General features: G+C 42.1%; 2 protein-coding genes across 4 annotated transcripts in view; both read left to right on the forward strand.

The window, feature by feature from the left end:
- Positions 1 to 6795, forward strand: part of espn (espin) — a 55286-nt gene extending 48491 nt beyond the window's left edge. For 2 of the 3 annotated variants that reach the window (XM_042097336.1, XM_042097338.1), the window contains 3 exons: positions 3666 to 3745; positions 4382 to 4402; positions 4912 to 6795. In XM_042097336.1, coding sequence (XP_041953270.1) covers positions 3666 to 3745; positions 4382 to 4402; positions 4912 to 5059 — 249 coding nt within the window. In that variant the 3' untranslated portion in view covers positions 5060 to 6795. The remainder of the gene's footprint in view (positions 1 to 3665; positions 3746 to 4381; positions 4403 to 4911) is intronic. The other variant, XM_042097337.1, reaches the window with a different exon arrangement.
- A 5904-nt stretch (positions 6796 to 12699) lies between these two features.
- On the forward strand, positions 12700 to 20644 carry qars1 (glutaminyl-tRNA synthetase 1). Its single transcript, XM_042099377.1, has 23 exons — positions 12700 to 12878; positions 13265 to 13415; positions 13581 to 13690; positions 13811 to 13886; positions 13971 to 14035; positions 14139 to 14192; positions 15281 to 15338; positions 15581 to 15652; positions 15738 to 15823; positions 16031 to 16117; positions 16269 to 16368; positions 16539 to 16617; positions 16808 to 17047; positions 17517 to 17609; positions 18086 to 18223; positions 18453 to 18540; positions 18813 to 18959; positions 19088 to 19189; positions 19344 to 19436; positions 19564 to 19691; positions 19930 to 19996; positions 20089 to 20214; positions 20331 to 20644. Exons 1-23 carry the CDS (start codon positions 12768 to 12770, stop codon positions 20379 to 20381), a joined length of 2322 nt encoding a protein of 773 aa, XP_041955311.1. The 5' UTR covers positions 12700 to 12767; the 3' UTR covers positions 20382 to 20644.
- The last annotated feature ends 314 nt before the right edge of the window (positions 20645 to 20958 follow it).

Here is a 20958-nt window from a genome sequence, read left to right on the forward strand (position 1 = left end):
GTACACGAAACTTGGTGGGCATGTAACCCCATATGGATAGCATGGAACCATGGTTTTTTGTTTTGATCTGTAGCCCCCCCGCTGTACTGGACCCACCGAAAGGAGGGTAGGGCAGACACAGTTTTCTGTGAATATCTCGAGAACCGTAAGGTGTAGGAGGACCATTTTTTTGTATGTTGATCTCAAGGGGCCATGTCAACCCATTCCATAACCACTCATTTCATGTATAGCGCCACCTAGTTAAACACAAAAAAGTAAAAATGAGGTGTTGTAATTGCAGGTATCTGTGACCTAACATAGTCAAAACTGCACGAAATTGGAAGTGTAGGATCATTATGACACCCTCTAAATGCACGCCAAGTTTCGTGGAATTCCGTTAATGGGGGGCCACACAATAAATTAATTTATGTTACTAGACACCAACTGGCCTGTAGGTGGCCGGAGACAGTTTTCTGTGAATATCTCGAGAACCGTAGGGCCCAGGAGGTCCACCTTTTTTTTGTATGTTGGTCTTAAGGGTGCATGTCAACCCATCCCATTACCACTTATTTCATGTATAGTGCCACCTAGTTAAAAATTAAAAAGCAGGTGTTTTCATCACAATATCTCTGGCTGATATGGTCAAAACTGCACGAAATTGAAAGTGTAGGATCATTATGACACCCTCCAAATGCATGCCAAGTTTTGTGAACTTTCGTTCATGGGGGGCCTTACAATAAAATAATTTATGTGTACATTTAGTGACCGTACACCAACAAGGATTCCCGGGACACTGAAAGACCGGGGTACACGAAACTTGGTGGGCATGTAACCCCATATGGATAGCATGGAACCATGTTTTTTTGTTTTGATCTGTAGCCCCCCCGCTGTACTGGACCCACCGAAAGGAGGGTAGGGCAGGCACAGTTTTCTGTGAATATCTTGAGAACCGTAGGGCCTAGGATGACCAATTTTTTCCGTATGTTTGCCTCCAGGGGTCATGTTAACCCATTCCATGTGCACACATGTGCATAAACAGATACACACGCACACACATACATTCACAGTTATCATACGTATGACACATACTCACACAGTAGACATATGTACGCATGCATGCACATGCACAAACACACATACGCAGGCAAACACACAAGCACGCACACACACACACACACACACACACACACACACACACACACACACACACATAAACATAAACATGTACACGCACACATGCAAACAATTCAAGAATTTCACAGAATTATGAACAGGCAAGATGGGGGTGGGGTTGTATAAAATTAATTTTACATGTGAAATCTATGAACTAATCATGTTTTGGTACTTGTTGTCTAGCAGATACCAGTGAGAACTGAGTGTGGATAATGCAGTTTAGTGAGACAGTCATATAGGCCTTTCAGCGTGATTTATTTTTGTGGAAAAAATGTGCTGGACTGGGCGGCGGTCATATTTTGTACCGCTCTGTGGTACATCTAGTTTACTACATAACTATAATATATTGTACATAGTCCATATTATGTGCAACATATGGCAGTAATGTACAGAATAATGGCTAACACAGCGTACTATGCAGGTCTGTGTATCATACTACTTGGGGACGGATGTTCGGTACTGACACAGCACGCGGTCGTTTCCATCTTCCCACACTACACATTTACGTATGGGCTCGTCAGACACAGAATCCCTCTTAGAGCCCCCTGCTGCTGTGGCTTAGTGCTGAGGTAATGGGGTTACATCAGCAGATGACCTCTGATCTTCTTTCAGCCAGTCACTCGGTGGCGGATGGTGTGACACAGGTAACTATAGTCTATAGAGGGCTATATATGGAACGCAGCTGAAGAAGTCTATGGGAAACTGGTGGACCCTGTAGCGAGGACACTGTTCCTTGTCCTTAGAATGCTACACAGAATTAGAATTGAGCATTCTTGGATTATAAGCCACAAATATGCATGTGGTGTGAATGGGGACTAGAGAAATGGTTGATAAGGTGGGGAGCATAGCAAGCTGCGTGTGTTGACATGGTCATGAGTGCATTAGATCAGTGTTTCTCAAACCTTTTCAGAGGAAGGACCACTTAACCAATAAAAAAGAAACGCACGGACCACCTAGCTAAAAAAAAAGAAAAGATTAGACCTACTTCAACAATATACAGTATTAGCCTACACAATAGGCCTACTCACTGAACCACCTTGCTTATTATCTTTGCAATTTTCTTATTGTATCAGAGGATTCATATGATTTAAATCTTAGGCTACATGGACAGGTTACAGAACTGTTTGGATTAACATACAAGTTGGTTCAATATTGCAAACAACTCATCTATATTATATTTTACCACGTCTGCTCGCGGACCACTTGGGATAGCTTGCGGACCACCAGTGGTCCCCGGACCACACTTTGAGAAACACTGCATTAGATTACATTGCGGACTGGATACTGCAGGGTAAATAGTAAATAACTGTTGGTGTGTATGCAGGGCCCATACGAAACAGATCAGAAACGTAATGGTGATAAAACAGCACTCGTGCTTTTTCAAAGCAGCTTATCAGCTAGGTAAGCACACATAATCCCAGTGCATATAACAGTGACTAGCCCAATTCATGCTGAAGTTAATGTTAGCATGAGTCAACTACACTAGTGACTACGTATTTCCATCTAGTTCTTGTCATTTTAACTAGCTGTAAACTTTTCTTTGGTATCAGCCAACCAGTTGTCACATGTTTCTTTTTTATGTTGCTATAATCCTGCTGGGAATGATTAATTATTAATAATGAAGATACCTTACTTGGGTACTTCGAGTTTAAGCAGTGAAAAGGGCTGATGAGAGTTGGGTTTGGGTAACCTATCTGTAGGGTTGAGAAAATGAGATAGCCAAAATGGCTGCCCTCTCACCAGCACTCTGATTACCGTGTGTGTGTGTGTGTGTGTGTGTGTGTGTGTGTGTGTGTGTGTGTGTGTGTGTGTGTGTGTGTGTGTGTGTGTGTGTGTTTGTATACAGATGTATATTTATGTGTGTGAGAGTGCTTAAATGTGTGCAATTATATTTGCTTATATGTAGGCTATGTACTGTATGTATATGTATTTGTATTTATTCTTCTTTTTGGACTCTTGGTGGTAGTTTATCATTCAGTCCAAGTAGCTTAACTGTTTGGTAAGAGGCCATTAGTGAGGCTCTGAGACTCTAACTCTAGCTCTAACTTCTGTAGGTATTTTGAAAGATATCGAGGATATGTATAATGGACATAGTACATCAATTACCACTCTGATCTGGCATTGTGTATTTCATTTTTAATTTCTCTCCCTAGAGATATTTAGCCACACTCAGAAGAGGAAAACAGATTGTGCATGTGCCTTAAGACATGTTTGTGTGATATGTAAAGAGCTATTTTAAACAGAAATACATTTAGGGAGAGTTCATTGTATCTGAGTTCTTTTGAAGTAGATGCATGTGAAAGTGAAAGACACAAATAGCACACATGACATGTATTGGACAGTTTGAAGACACACTGTTCCAGATGAAGTACTACAGCAGAAGGTGAACTTTATATATTTACTCCTTTCCCCTGGGTTTGTTTTTGGTGCCCTGAGAGAAAATAGTGTGTTTAATCTAGCTGAGTGTGGTGGCGTGTTGGACTAAAGCCCCTCGTTCCCTCTGTGGTTCCCAGGTTGACGAGGAGGCTGCCAAGCTAGCCTCCATGCCTGCCTGGAGAAGAGACATCATGAAGAAGAAACTGGATGACGAGAAGTGAGTGAGACGCTGACCTCCTGCCTCTGTCCACTTCCGGGGTCGCAACCCTCTGTTTCCGCGGCGACTCCTCTCTTCCTGATGCCTCCTTGTCTCTGTGTTTGTCAGAATTTATGTGTTATGTGTTATATATATTTATGTGTTATATATATTTATGTGTTATGTGTTATATATATTTATGTATAATGTGTTTCTCTCCTTTTCTTCTTCCTGCCATGTTTCTGTCTGATTTTTGTGAAATGGTCCCCATATGTGAAACATTTGGAAAGTCACTTTATATGCTGCAATGAAATGCAGGAAAAGCCTCCCCCAAGGCATGATGCAGAGATAATTGTTCAGTGAATACATGATTTGAGAAGAGGTGCTTTTAATTGAGTATTAACTCAAGCAACTTTTTGAGATACCTTTCTTGTTGAAGTTGTTAAGAAGTATTTGTTGTAGTTGTAGAAAAGTAGTAGTTGTTGTCGTTAGTTTGGAAGTATCTCAAAGTGCTTGAACACATTTGGATCCATTGGATCCATTTGGAAATGATGCATGATTGTGTTGTATGATTTCCTGTTTACATGGGTTCCGTAGCAGTAGTAATGTGACTCTTACATGTATACTTATTCTATTTTTTATGCTTGTACCCAATTGGTTGGACAGAGAACAGAAGAGGTAAGAAATTAAAATCATTTAATCTTACTTACAATGATGTATATTTATTATATTTGAATTATCAGTCCAACATGCAGTGGACAGCTTTATGTCATAAGAGTGAAAAAAAAAACTTGGTCGGGACTTTCAAATGACGAAGTTTAGATTGTGAAAAAGTGTACTTAAAATATTGTGAAATTCCTTATTACATGCTCAATGGCCACATTTATCATTTATGCAGACTATCACAAGTTATGGAAACATCTTTACTGACAGGGGCAAGGCTGTCTATTGCACTAATGTCTGTCCTGTGGTAATGTTGCCACCTAGTGGTAAATGTTTTACTTAGAAATGGGAATTCCAGTGTTGCAGCTTCAGGAAGTCCAATTGTATTTTTCAAATTTTGTCTTTCCGCAGTACAAATAAAATACATCTCATACCAAGTTTGTTTGGAGTAATAAGATTAGCAAACAATTTTAAACAACAAAAGATTAATTCCTCTCCTCTCCTCTCCCCTTATACACTTGCAGAAAAGAGGAGGAACGTGCAAAGAACATGAAGGAGTCGGAGGAGAAGCAGGAGCTAGAGAAACTACGAACCTTAGGATATGATGAAACAAAACTGGCGCCATGGCAACGGCAGATCATTCTGAAGAAAGGAGACATTGTAAAAGAGTAGAGCCCCCCCCACACACACACACACACAAACACACCCCACCTCATTCTTTCCAAATCCCCATGGCCCTTCAGTCACTACCTGCAGACCACAGTTCTCAACTGTTACCTGATGGACCAGAACAAACCAGATTGGGTCTCAACCCAGCTTGCTTGTAGCATGAACCAATGCCCACAATGACATTGTTTTTGTGCTCCGATGCACATTATAGAATACTCTTTGACCATGCAGGACTGCTGCACAAGCATAGCTTAGTTTCATTTGGAATAACACATGGTAAACCAGTAGGTACTGAGACGAGGATCAGGTCCTTGTCAATATAAGCTCTTAGCTGCATATGTTTCATGTGTAATTTAGGGTCAAACTATGTCACACAGACTGGTTTACCTACATGCTTTGTTTCCTATTATTGTGCAGCTACTGTACAGTTCTTAACACGTATCATTTTACAAACCTATGCATTTCAGCAAATGTACAGAACTACCGAATTCTAACTTCATCTGTCCAATGCTTATTTTATGGCAAACATGTATAAATTTAACATAACTAATGTGTCTCCTTAACTATAAGTTTAATCAACCCTACAGCATAATATGTGGCACTGCTTCAATTAGGAATATGTTGATACATATTTAATATTGAGAGGTTCATAAAGATGTAATAATTTGAGAATGCACAAACTTTATGTTATCAAGATCGATCATTACTTTAACTATATTTAACAAGACATAAAAAATAGTTATGTTATATGCAGGCACATGTTATTTATCTCAAAATTCACCTTTTGGCTTAGGCCAGAAAAAACTGCCAAAATGGATCGAGCACTAAACTGAAGCTTAATCCAAACACACTTGGAAGATTCATCCACGTATGCGAGAGGAGTTTGGATTGAGTTTGGGCAAATTTCAGCCTATCTCTTCTCTGGCCCGTTGCACACTGCTAAAAGACCTGTGTTATAGTGAAAGGTGTTTTGTGATGGCTAAAAGTCCTTAAAATAAATGTTGACACACTTACGGGGACACTTTGTCAAATGTTTCCCAGCGTTACCATCGGGCAAGCCACAGGCACAAGCATTCTGAGTTTAAATACAAAATGGTGTCTCTGTTGCCCCCTTTCTTATATTTAAATCCATGCCTTGGTTTCCTTATTCTCAGACTATGGGACCAAATCAGTGATAATATCTCTAGGTCATCAACATCATATATCTGTAACATGGCTTTCTTAACACACCCACTTTTTTTCAGATGGACGTTAGATTGTGCACTGTCATTAGATCCTGTTCAGCACAGTAGACCTCAGAAAAGTGCCGGATGTGTCTTTTTGAATGTGTGTATATATGGTCTCTGTCCTTTGTCATAAAATGTGCTATAGATAAACTTGTCATTTTAATTGTACATTTTTTGATTGTAAAAACACCTAAATTATATATGATATATAAATATAATAGTGATGCATGGTCCTCATTGAGTTATCACTTGGGAACATTCAATTAACTTCATTGGATGCCATATTGATGTTGAAAATTCAAAAGATGTAAATGTCATTGCCATTAGAAGATTTTTCTACATTACTGCTGTACATAGTGAGAGCTGAACTTCCACAGTCCTTTACTGTAAGTGTGTATCAACATTGCATCAGTTTCCTATTCTCAGCCTTGCTTGCATAGGATATCTGTTTATTAACATAAAACTTCCTCTACAGACTGTCAGAAGTAATTCAAATAAAATTTTTAAATCAAATCATTGTATCTGGACATTTTCATGAATAGTAATATTAATATATAGTGGTCATGTTGACTGGTATGTCAAGGTGCAGTCAGCGATTTCACATGGCTTTGCGTTTGTTTATGTTTAGATTTAAATTTCTCAACCGATGCTTTTGCCCAAAACATACATTATATTTTAGGGGTCATCCCTATGTTCCCCAGGTCCTATGTTCCCCACTCGGGGTTAGGGTTAGGGTTAGGATTATGGTTATGGTTAGGTTTTTAAAAAAGGGTCCTATGTTCCCCGGTCCCATACAAAGCAGGGAACATAGGACCCGGGGAACATAGGTACGCTCCCATATTTTAACCAAGGACCAAACAAAACACACCAGAGAGGTAGCTCACCCCTCCCTTCAGGAGAGGTAGCTCACCCCTCCCTCCCTTTCCCAGAGAAACTCCACACAGGGTATATTGTTGTTGTTTGTTTGGGGGGCAGGCTTCCCCCACTTTGTTGTCAGTTTTCGGAGCCTACGCTGCCTACAGGCCTACTCACAGGATGGGCAGCTAGGAGATGTTTGCTGAACGTGACAAAAAAATGTTATGGGCTTGAAAACGCGTACAATCACTGTTTCACTTTTTATTATTTTTTTTATTGCAAACACCATTGACATTAAAGAAAATGCAACACTACGACATGCACAAGAATACTACATAAGACAAACAGATGTACATTACACATACACATACTGTAATTAAACAAGGCATCACATTGACTTGGCTTCTTAACACAACATAACATTAATAACAGAAAGGCTAAGGATGATTTGCGTCCAGGATGATTACAGATATGATGATCAGGGATGAAATTGATGACCGGAATGAAAAGATGGGGGGGGGGGGGTGCGGATGGTAGCTCTGAGAGTGTGAATGAGGTGGTGTTGGGATGGGGGTGGGGGTGGGGGGTGAGAGGTAGTGAGTGTGTGAGGATGTATGTGTGTGTGTGTGTGTGTGTGCATATGTGTAAGGCTGGCTTGCTGTTGGGCCAGGAGGAGAGAAGCTGGAACACAGAGAGGAAGGGTTTTAGAGGAGAGGAGTTGTAATTATTCTGTTAAGATAAGTGTAATAATAAGAATAACTGATTGCCAACCTGGGCACCCATTAATGGCCACAGATCCACCTAGCCCCCGCAGTTATACTGCGACGAGCTGACAGAGGGGAGGACCTGCGTGCCACCCAGGCCCCCAGCATATGCACACATCCCCCACTACCACGACCAACCACACCTCGCCCCCAGACCTCCACCCAACACGCCACTCTTGACCTAAATATGTATGTGAATGGATAGGTTGAGGGCTCTATCTAGTGTGTAGCATTAAAAGAAGTGGGCATGCATGGTGAATATCTGTCAGGATTTCCTAATGCACACCACACTTACCCTGTGTAAGATGTATGCCTCCTCTGTAATGTGTGCATTAAAATAAGTGAGGCATGCAGATAGACACCTGATGAGGCATCTACCTGCACTCCACTCTTACCCTAGCCTGTTTTGTAGTTTTTGTTTATGTTTGATGAATGTCACCTAACATGTAGTGCAATTAAAAGAGAGTAAAGCGTGCTGTGTGCTTCCAGGACAAGGCGTGTGCATGAGCGCATGAGGAGGGTGCACAACGGGGGCCCAAGGCCAATAGATAACCCACAGGACCCAACCAATGCCAAATCCACACAGCGACCAGCCAGGACCGAGTCTCCCAAGCCATCCAATGGGGCCCCGGCAGAATAACAATGAGAGAGGCAGAGAGAAAGATTGAAATTAGTAAAGTTTATCAGAGAATGTAAATAAAAGGGGGAGGGGAAGAAGGGGATGCTATTTATTTGCTATTTATAATAATAATAATAATAATAATAACAATAATAGTTCCAGCTACCATCCCCTGCCCAGTGTTCGATGATATGTGTATCTGTTGATGAAGTGTGTTATGATGGTGTGGAGATGGATCTCAGGCAAAGAGGGTCAGGACTGTAAGTAGGTGAAAAAGGGGTACCAAGGAGAGGTTGTATCCTGAGTATTGATTAAGTTTGTAGATGATAGGTTTTCTAATGATATATAGTCTGTTAACAAGTTTTTCCAATGAGTGATGTGAACTTTGTTCTTAGATTTCCAGTTCATGAGGATTGTTTTCTTGGCGATAGTCAGCGCTACCAGCAGTGTTTTATTGCAGGAGTTGCTTAAATTGACTGTGGATGTATCACCAAGTATGCATAAGGAAGGGGATGCTGATGACAGCCAAAGATGGAAGAGAGAGATTTTGTGACACTCACCCAGAAGTGGTTGATTGGAGTGCAATGCCAAACCGCATGAATGTATGTGTCTGGGTTATTTTGTGTGCAGTGAGAGCATAGATCCGAACCAAACCCCATTTTAGCCAATTTATTTGCAGTGAAGTGAAATCTGTGAAGAACCTTGTATTATATTAGTTGTAAATTACTATTCTTTGTCATGAGGTAGATGTTTTTGCACATTTTGGTCCAGAAGTCGGCACCGGGAGTACTTGATAAGTCTGATTACCATTTGCGATATGGCAGGCCAATTGTTTTTTCTGAACGAGATATAATTTTGTCAATTTGGGAGAGTATTTTTTTGGGAGAGGGTTCACCCTATCAAATGCTTTTTCTGCGTCCAGAGTTGCTATGATGGTATTATCTTGAAATTTGTGGAGTGACACATTATATTAAACAGTCTGCGGGTGTTGGTGGATGAAATTCTGCCTTTAATGAAGCCTGTTTGGTCTGGGTGGATAATGGATGGGGTGACCTCTGCTAATCTGTGTGCTAGCATTTTTGCGATTATCTTATTGTCCACATTGAGGAGAGAGATTGGCCGGTAGCTGGATGGCAATGTTGGGTCCTTATTGGGCTTGAGGAGCAGTGAAATTGAGGCTGTGGTGGAACTAGTTGGAAGACGTCCTTTCTGTTTTGATTCATTAATCATTCTGGTGAAAAGTGGAGCTAAGATGGTCCAAAATTGTTTGTAGAACTCAGCAGGGAAGCCATCCGGACCTGGTGTTTTATTATCGGGCATCTGTTTCAGAGCATCAAACAGTTCTTGTTGAGTTATAGGTGATTCCAGGTTTTTTATTTCGGTCTCATTGAGTTGTGGTAATTTGATGCTGTTTAGGAAAGAGTCTATGAATTCCTGGTTGGGGTTTATTTCTGAAGAATATAGTTTATTGTAAAACTGGTAAAAAACATGATTTATTTCTTCAGGTGAGCTGGTTAGCTTCCCTGCTGAGTTCTTTATGACCGGGATTGTTGATTTTTCTTTGTTACGTTGGATTTGATTTGCTAAGTACTTACCTGATTTATTGCTATGGTGGAAGTTTTCCTGCATTAGACGGTGAATCATAAATTGAGTGTGTTTATTGAGTATTTCATTGAGTTTGAATTTATGTTTCCTAAGTTTTGCCTGTGTTTCTTCAGTTGGGTTGCTTGTATTGGTTTCTTCTAACTGTTTAATTTTATTGTTGAGTTTTACTTCCTGTTCTTTTTCCTTCTTTTTTTGTATACTGAATATGAGATGATTCTTCCTCTGAGTACTGCTTTTCCTGTTTCCCATAGAAGGGAAGGAGATGATTCAGGGGAGTCGTTCATTTCTAGAAAGAATGCCCACTCTCTCCCAACAAAACTGATGAAATTTGGGTCTTGTAAGAGGGATGTATTAAAGCGCCATTTGCTAATTGGTCGCTGTTGGTTAGTTATGTTCCATTTAATTGTAACTGGGGCATCGCTAATGACTATGGGATGAATTGTTGAATCAGAGATATTTTTCATTATAGAGTTGCTGGTTAGAAAATAATCAATACGGGAATAGGTGTGGTGGACCAGAGAGAAAAAAGAGTAGCATTTGGAGTCTGGGTGCTGAAGCCGCCAACAATCGCCAATGCCAGAATCGCTCATGAACTGTTTTATTGTTTTTGTGGATTGCCAGATTCGTTTGCTTTTAGAGTGATCAGATCTGTCAATTGTGGGGTCTAACACTGTATTGAAGTCGCCTGCGATTATGATGGGACAGCCAGATAGAGTTGAGATGGAGGTGAAGAGGTTCTGAAAGAAAGCTGGGTTGTCTGTATTAGGGCCATAAACATTAACAATTGTTACAGGGGTATTGTGAATTGATTATGTTGACAAAACGTCCTTCTGGGTCTGTGATGGTGGCTTTATGGATGAATGAGATTCTTTTGTTAATCAGAATGCAAACTCCCCTTTGTTTTGTATTGTAATGAGATGAGAAAATGTGATTGAATTGTCCTGATTTGATGCGGGTGTAGTCTGATTCTGAGAGATGAGTTTCTTGTAGGAGACATATGTCAGCTTTTAAACTATCCAAATGATTTAAGATTTTGAGCCTCTTTGCCTGAGATCCAATCCCACGGATGTTCCAGGTCAGGAATGTAAGTGGTACCATGTTGTGATTGTACAGTTATGAAAATGTTTGATAAGATGGGCATAGTGTGTGTGAGAGTGTGTGCAGGTGTCAGTTAGATAGGAGGGGGGGGGGGGGGGGGTGGAGGAATAGGTATGTAATGTGGTGTGCGAATGAGATGTAAAGGGTAGGGGCTGAGAAGAATATAGAGAATAAAGAGGTAGGAATTTGGTTCTGGAGTGGTGACAGCATGAAAATTTCCTGTTTAGCATTGAAAACATACAGATCATAATTTGACTTTAGCCTATAGACATAATAAACAAACACAGACAGGACACACAAGCAAACATGTATAGACAAAACACCATGAATAACATTAAACATTGAGAGAGCAAAAGAGAATGGGTGGGTAGGGGGAGCAAAAGGAGTGAAAGATATCTATCATTTGCTGTTTGACCTTGGTGACAAGCTGGACCAAGTCTGGATGTAGGCTAGGCTATACTGTTAAAAGTGATTCTTATCAGTGTATTTCAATTAACTTTTAACTTTAAGTGTTTGCTAATTAAAGATGGAGCCTGCTGTTAAAACAACAACAGGTTAGGCGAGTAGGATAATGACTATCGGTAAGAACCATGTTTATCATTCAGTCTAGGGACAGACTTGGAATTTAGGCATGCCATCAGGTTAGTTTTGCTACTGAGTCCAGCATGGGAGATAAATCTCTTTAAATCAGTGGTTCTCAAACTTTTCAAATGGGTACCACCCATGTACCACCTCAGAAAACAATTGGCTCTCCAAGTACCACTTGTTCTGGGCTCATTGTCACCAACTTTAGTTTCTGCTCAACATATTCACCACACTTCTTTTTCTAATACTTCCCGTTTGGAGCCATGATTGCATAAATGTTTTTGATCCACCATGTCTGCTTCCTTCTCCTTTGCTTGCCATCACAGCTTAGCATGTCAACCATTTGCTAATGCTCCATACAGTAAAACTATAGGCCTAGCCTACTGGCTCCTATTGGCTGATATAAAAACGAATGTAGGCCTACTTTTTTAATGAAAGAATTAATAATTTGAAGTGATTTTTGAAGTGATCTTTATATAAAAAAAGAAAACTGGTAGGCTACCCGTACTACAGTTTGAGAACCACTGCTTTAAATCATTTTTGCACTTCTTGTAGCCTTAATTAGGCCTAGGCTACAGGTTGTGTGTACATGTTAATACCCATGTTTTAAATAGGCTATGATAGGCTTGGGCTATTTTATGTGGATCTACTGTAGGCTTGTTTCCTAAATAAACAATGTTTTACAATGTGAGATAGACTCATAGACTGTAAAAAATAGGATAGACTGTATTGATAAACAATGTAACATACACTATATAATACAATGTTATATAATGTGACAGTTTTGGCGACTGACGCAATTTGTCTGCAAGTTTTCATACCTCCGGCCCATCCTGGCCTTTCGGCTGTATAATTGGAGCACAGAGCTGTTTCCGTGATTGTAATCCCGCCCCGTCGTAAAGTTGCTGTTCCCCATGCTGCCTGGCCGGTGGTGAGGCGTGTGTGGTTGTCTGTGAAATATGGCGGATGCGACGACACTGTTTGTATCTATCGGGCTTAGCGAACAGAAAGCTAAAGAAACTCTTAAAAATGAAGCTCTCAGTTCGACTTTGAAGGATGCTATTGCCCAGGTAAGCAGAGAACCGAACACGATGTGGGTCACTAGCGATAGCATAGCCTCGACTGCTTGCTAGCTTGCTTAGATCACATTAGCTCTGTGCAAGCTTCTTCGTGGGCCACTTTCTTTCTGGCTGATGTTCCAACCAGGTCCTAGTATCATCTGGTATGACCATCTACATTTGTAACTTAGCTCAAAGTTTGACATTTACACGACATAATTGTTTCGATGACCGTCAAAGTAAATATGTCCATTGTAACTTACATTGTTTTTGTTTCTACTGAGACAAGCAAACTTCTGTTTGACATGCTGACGTATCGTTAAGTGCAATGTAGAGATTGCCTTGCGTCAATTTGTTTAACCATCATAAGGACTAATATTCTTTTTCGTTTTTTTCAGGCACAGAATGTGGTGGGGTCCGCGGCAATTGACAAGGCTATGGGGACCCTTCTGTATAGCATGGCCTCACGTATCAAGGATACAGGTCGTCTAGGCTTCCTCACAGAATACATAGCCAAACGCAAGATCACCTCCGATTTACAGCTCTCAGGTAAATACACAGATTTACCATTTAGCTGGTAAGTATGGAGAAGGTTGCAGCAGGCCTCCTGAAAGTCTATGAAATAGTATGAAAAATCACTGTCAGTAGAGCTTTCATAAGCTTTTGCTTTCGCTTTCACTGTTAATTTATTCTTGTATGTGATGGTCCATGCAGCTGCTTTGGAGTTTGTGAAGAGCCACCCTCAAGACCCCTTAGACCGCAGCGCCTTCGAGTCCTCCTGTGGTGTGGGTGTGGCCATCACCCCAGAGCAGATTGAGGATGTGGTATGTTTCATCATTGTGGAATTTTCTCACTGACATACAGATTGTCTCAAAGAAGACAAAAAATAATATATGTGGCTGACTGTCTTTCTCTCTCTTTCTCACCCCTCATTACATGTTCAGGTTGAGCAGGTCATCAAGAAGTACAAGAACCAGCTGAAGGAGGAGAGGTATCGCTTCAACATGGGCCTGCTTATGGGTGAGCTTTTTCAACTGTTTGTGTTCGCCCTGTCTTCTCGACATGCCTCATTTATAGCAATGTAGTAATGAGCGTCTTTTACAGGTGAAGCCCGGGCTGGCCTCAAGTGGGCTGATGGGAAGATCATAAAAAACGAAGTGGACATGCAGGTAAGTGTGTGTGTGTGTGTGTGTGTGTGTGTGTGTGTGTGTGTGTGTGTGTGTGAACTCCATGTATCATTGTACATCATTTTTGCCTTTTGTTTTTTGACAGGTCCTGCATATCTTGGGTCCAAAGACCGAGGCAGACTTGGAGAAGAAGCCCAAGGTGAGTTGAAGTTTGAGTTTGCTGACTGCTTGGCTCCTGATGTCAGGGTTGTGGGCTGGCCCAGGACCATTGAGCCGGTCACCTCTGCATTCACCAGGATATAATGAAAGACCACCATTTCATCCTTATATTTTCACTGTCACAACTAGACCATCCTGGAACTCTTGAATACTGTACATGCAGTTTAAGGCTACGTTTATACGGTGACAATGAAAAGAGAAGACGCAGAAGTGGCGTCTCGTCTTCATTTTTTTATTCGCGTTTAGATGAGCATCTCAGGGGGAAATCTTTGTTTATATGAAGACGCAAGAGTATGTGATATTCGATTGGATATGCATTCCAGACCGCTGGGTGGTGGTGTGATAGAACCCCGGTACGTCACGCGCAGACATTCTAATTTGACAGTTTAGCCAGAGAGGTAATCAAGGATCTTTGGTTTAGATGGAGACGCAACCCGGGTCGTCTTCAAAACTCTACACTCTGGAAGGAGTCTTCAGATTTTTGCGTCTTCAAGCCCCGATGGTGGGGTCGCCGTGTAAACGAAAGGCACTTATGATAAAATATTTTGTCGTCTTCCTTCGCAATCGTCCTCGTATAAACGGCCCCTAAGGAGTACTGCAGATAGCAAAAGCTCTCCTGGATTGTTTGCTGTTCAGTCATGCTATGCTACTGACAACATTTCTCTTATCTTATCATAACCATTCTCAAATAAGAAGAATGGAACTGCTGTGTTTGCCTGCCTATTTTCTCTCTGCCCTCTGTACAACATTTATCCTAAATTATGACACATCTCAAGTTTCAAACAGTACCATCTCTCCCTGTGTGTTGGCTTTGTGTTGACTTGTTTTGGCTTTAGGAGCTTGCACACTGCTCCAACAAACTCCAACATTCTAAAGTTGACAGCTGTTGGAAATAGTCTTTAGAATGTTCATAAAACCAACTGCCAGTCCACACTGTGATGTCTCCATCCAACAAACGCCAACAAAGACAGACGACCGGCTCACACTGACCCAACTGTTGCCGTTTGTTGGAGCAGTGTGCAAGCTCCCTTTGAGACTGTGAGCTCTGACCCCAGATGTGTGTTCCAGGCTCCCAAAGCCAAGGCACCAGAGAAGGAGAAGCAGGAAGTCGATGGGGCTGTAAATGGTGAGTCATTTGGGCAGAGTTTGCTAATAAACCATAATAACGAAAAATGAAAGCCATTGTTTAAGCTCTGTCAAACTTTCTGGTCTCTCTCTCTCTCTCTCTCTCTTTCTTTCTTTCTTTCTTTCTTTCTTTCTCTCACCCTCCCTCCCTAATCCCGTGTGTGTGTGTGTGTGTGTGTGTGTGTGTGTGTGTGTGTGTGTGTGTGTGTGTGTGTGTGTGTGTGTGTGTGTGTGTGTGTTTAGGGGAAGTCAAGATGGAGGCTAAGTCACTCATGGAGCAGTTGAGAGGAGTGGCCCTAAACTTTCATAAGCCAGGTGAGAGATCTGCATAGGTTCCTTATTGGCTTCTTCTCCTCTTGGCTAACACCGCAGTTTAAACTCATGTGCCATGTGTCCACAGGGGAGAACTTTAAGACCGAGGGATATGTTGTCACACCCAACACCATGAGCTTGCTTAAGAAGCACCTAGAGACCACGCGTGGACAGGTGTGTGTGTGTGTGTGTGTGTGTGTGTGTGTGTGTGTGTGTGTGTGTGTGTGTGTGTGTGTGTGTGTGTGTGTGTGTGTGTGTGTGTGTGTGTGTGTGTGTGTGTGTGTGTGTGTGTGTTGGGGCAGGGGTGTTATCAGAGCCAGCAGAAATGCATACATATCTCATAAATATAACCAGTGCGCTCTTGCTGTTCTTCCCCTTTAGGTCCGTACGCGTTTCCCCCCAGAACCCAATGGCATTCTCCACATCGGTCATGCTAAGGCCATCAACTTCAATTTTGGCTATGCAAAGGTATAGCAAGAAGCATCAATGAACGAACACACACACACACACACACACAGAGAATAGCACTGACTGCAGATCAGGCTGCTCTACTGCATAGTTTAAAGCCCCCACTCTTACTATCTTGCTCAGACCTGTTCTGTAATCCCCGTCTCTGCAGGCTAATAGTGGCATTTGTTTCCTGCGTTACGATGACACGAACCCTGAGAAAGAAGAGGAGAAGTACTTCACTGCCATCAGGGACATGGTGGAGTGGCTGGGTATGAAGTTATGTTTGTTGTGTTTTGGTTATATATAATATTCATCAGAATGATATAATATTCATCTGAATGAATGTAAAGTCAATGGTTCCATGCCAGCTAATGGTTTAAAAGCACATCTTGGCATGTTATGGGTCCTAATGGTACGTTTGTGTTGGTATGTTGTGCAGGTTATACACCATATGATGTCACGCATGCCTCCGATAATTTCCAGCAGCTTTATGACTGGGCAGAGGAACTCATTCGCAGGTAACCTTTCACTGTGTTGTTGATCTGTTATGTTGATTCCATGGGTGAATCCTCTATGTCACTGTGTGCCCCCCTCCCTCCTCTTGGTCTCTCGGTTTCATAAGTGTTGCTCTAAGTGTTGTTGCTCTTAGTGTTGCTCTTAGTGTTGCTCTTAGTGTTGCTCTAAGTGTTGGTGTGGTCGTACCCACAGGGGCCAAGCGTACGTGTGCCACCAGCGCGGAGAGGAGCTAAAGGGCCACAATGCGCCGCCCTCACCCTGGCGTGACCGGCCCGTGGAGGAGTCCCTCATCCTCTTCCAGAGGATGAAGAAGGGCATGTTCGCAGAGGGGGAGGCCACACTGAGGATGAAGATGGTCATGGAGGATGGCAAGATGGACCCTGTGGCCTACCGCATCAAATACACGCCTCATCACCGGACAGGAGACACCTGGTACATACATCATCTGGAATATACAGTACAGCAGTACTTTTTTACAGCCTCGTTAAACACCAGGCCTGGTCACTTCTGATTTCCAAGGGCTGTAACCAGCGGTGAAATTAAACTTTAGTTGGTATATAAAATTCTTACTGAATGCTTTCTGAAGTACTACAGTGCAAACACATCTTTATATCACTTGCAGAGTGATATAAAAGACATGAATAAGAAGCACAAAACCCATTTTCCTTGACAGCGGTCTGTTATCGTGAAATAACAGACCACCGAACGTTGGGAAGGCCCATTCAAGTGAATGGGCCTTCTGCAGCATTATGAAGAGCCGTGTAATAAAATATGATGGCACATAGATGCACAAATGTCATAGTAAAATGTACACATAATGCAATATGTTTGTCACAGCTAGCATGTCTATGGACATTTCAGACCTCTAAATAAGTTGTTTTACTGTCTGTTTTCTCTTCAGGTGCATCTATCCAACATATGACTACACACACTGTCTCTGTGACTCCATTGAACAGATAACGCACTCACTCTGCACCAAAGAGTTTCAGGCGAGGTTTGTGTGGATCTCGTGCTTTAAATATTCGTCTCCTCAGATCATTTTGCCTTTGCATTGTACTTGATACGTGAATGAGCAGTAGTTTTGTTGTAGTGCTCAATGTATCTGTAATAAGGTCAGGCCTGCTGATAATATCATTCTGTTGGTTTATTGGCATTGGTTGCAATATGGCCACTGGCTGTATACTGAAAAGAAATACAATTTTGGATGAGATGCTATATTTAGCCAAATCCAAGCAGAAAGAAGTGTGCCCTTAAAGCTATTCTTCCACTCTCTCATCATGATCTGACAGCAAGGCAGACACAAACTCCTGATGAACTTAAGTCATGGATTAATGTCTTTTGATCATTATATCATAGGATAGAATTTGTGAGCTGCTGTTGGTAGTCTGATGATTAATTGTTACATTCCATAAAATATGTTCAATACTCACAGTGCAGTACTGTTGTTGTAACTGCTGGTGTGTCCTACAGGCGGTCATCGTACTACTGGCTGTGTAATGCTCTAGATGTGTACTGCCCAGTGCAGTGGGAGTACGGCCGTCTCAACCTCACATACACCGTGGTCTCCAAGAGGAAAATCATCAAGCTGGTGGAGATGGGAGTCGTCAGGTAGGCAACAAACACACTGCTACAGCACCCGCCTTCACAGATGTGTACTGTCATATGAACTTCATGGTAGTTCAAAAGGGACTTTTTATATGATGCCATTGTGCCTTGATGTAAGCACTAGAAGACACTGGTTGGACTCTGGTTGCTTAAGTGTTTTATGGGTACTTGTTGGTTACCATAGGTTTGCATTTTATAGGGAATAACTAATTGGTGTGTGTGTGTGTTCCAGGGACTGGGATGACCCACGCCTCTTCACTCTCACTGCTCTCAGGAGGAGAGGCTTTCCTCCACAGGCCATCAACAACTTCTGTGCACGGGTAAGACTGGACGGAGTGGCCACAAAACCAATGTTCAGACTGGGCCGACTGCACATGGTTACATGGTTACATGGTTGTGAATCTGAACAGCCTCAGAGAGTGTCCTCCACAGTTGCATCCATTCCTGTACTACTTTGCATCTGTTCAAAACATAAGAATGGCACAAGGGTCGGTGTCCTTTGTGTTCAGTGTCATATGTGGGCTTGAAAGGAGTGCATGAGCCAAAGGCCAAAAGGATGCTGGTTGAACTGGTTGATGTGATCCTGTTTCAGGTGGGAGTGACCGTGGCCCAGGTGACCATGGAGCCTCACCTGCTGGAGGCGTGTGTGAGGGAGGTGCTGAATGAGCAGGCTCCGCGAGTCATGGCTGTGCTCGAACCCCTCAAAGTGACCATAACCAACCTGGCCAGCGAGTCACAGGTAGACACAGACCTGATGTCTGCATTAGAAAATGCTAAGAAAGATCTCTCTATTAAAAGAGCAATCCTTCTTTCCCGTGTAACGTGTGTAACATGTTCATCTCTTTCTCTTTCATGACTTCTTCACAGATGTCTGTACGCGTTCCTGACTTCCCTGCAAATGAGGCAAAGGGCAGTCACATGGTTCCCTTCTCCAGAGTTGTCTACATCGAACAGAGTGACTTCAGAGAGGTATGAGTTTGGTTACTCAGGTGTAATATACCAGATTACACAAGTATTTATATACTTTGCTTCTGGTAGCTGATGTAGAAAGCAAGTGTGTATGTGTTTGCTCTGTTGTGTTTGTCGCATCTCACTCTTGCATTCTCTACACTGCCTCCTATAGGTGATGGAGAAGGGCTACAAGCGTCTGACTCCTGACCAGCCTGTGGGCCTGAGGCATGCCGGCTACGTCATCTCTGTGAAGCGTGTCATCAAGGTGAGACGGAATACCCTCTTCACTGACTGCACCAAGGAGCATTGACATGATCCAGTTCAAGGTTTTCAATATTAACCCGATTCTTGACTAATACAGTTGTTCACCTTTGTCTGTCCTCGTCTCCAAGGACGCCAGTGGTAAAGTGACTGAGCTGGAGGTCACGTGTGCCACCACCGATTCGGCTGAGAAGCCCAAGGCCTTCATCCACTGGGTCAGCAAGCCCCTGGAGTGTGAAGTGCGCCTCTATGAGCGACTGTGAGTTGTGTTCTTCTTTGTGTGTGTGTGTGTGTGTGTGTTTGTATTTCAAGTTTATTTAATGTGCTTCACATAAACAAAAGCAAAGAGTAATAGAAAATAAAATCATAAAAGGGCAATAGTTAAACAAATGTTTTAAAAGTAAAGAACATAATTTAGTATAAGTATTTGAAGAGTGTGATGCCCTGTGAAAGTGAATGAGTCAGTGAATGTCTGACTGCTGTTCCTCTTACTTCAGGTTCCTACACAAAAACCCAGAGGACTCTGCAGAGGTGCCAGGTGGCTTCCTTAGTGACATCAACCCAGTGAGTCTCTTCTTAACCATGTTTATACCTTCTCTGTGCTTTTTTCCTCCATATGCCCTTGGGATGATAACCATACCCATTTTCTCCTCCAGAATTCCCTCCATATTATCCAAGATGCCTTAGTAGACCAGTCTGTAGCTAATACAAAGGTCTTCAATAAGTTCCAATTTGAGAGAGTGGGCTATTTCTCTGTGGACCCAGACAGCACACCAAAAAAGGTAAGAATTTGAGATAAGGAGGGGGGCTCTCTGTCATTCAGTGTGTGAGATGCATTTCTCAGATGCTTCAGTTCAGTCATAGAGTGTGGTAGTAACAAGTTTTGTCCTCCCTACAGCTGGTGTTCAATAGAACGGTCACCCTAAAGGAAGATCCTGGGAAGATCTGATTGAGAGATGCTTGGATTTGCAGTCAATGAGCAACAAGGGAATACTGTGTGGATGTGTAAGCCTCTACATCTGTGTTAACTGCCCCAAACACTTTGTGCAGTCTGTTCTGCACTGGTGCTACAAAGTGGGGGGATGCTTGCAAAGGATATTTTTTACAAACACGGTCACCCTCTACCCGTCACACCAGTAAAGGCGGAGGGTTAAATAGCCATAGAGAAGGTGACTCGCTTGCAATTTTTCAAACATCTTGAGTAATAAAATTGTATATTTAATTAACATACTTAAATGTCTCCTAGTGTGTCTTATCAGTAAAAGTGGGGCCAGCTATGACATTTCCCATCCAGACAAATTCACTCTCCTTTGGGTGATGCCCCTCCCAAACACAGAAAGTAGTCTGAATTTCAAGAGATAGTGAGGAGAGAGAGTTTAGAAGAGGTAATGGCGCACTGAGATACACACTAGTGTGTGTGTGTGTGTGTATATGTATATGTACACACACACACACACATCAATATGTTTAATCTGAGTTCTGATGTTGAATCTGAGATCTGTGGCTACCACACTGTCAGCATGACA

Source organism: Alosa sapidissima, chromosome 7, assembly GCF_018492685.1.
Source record: "Alosa sapidissima isolate fAloSap1 chromosome 7, fAloSap1.pri, whole genome shotgun sequence".
NCBI lineage: Eukaryota > Metazoa > Chordata > Actinopteri > Clupeiformes > Clupeidae > Alosa > Alosa sapidissima.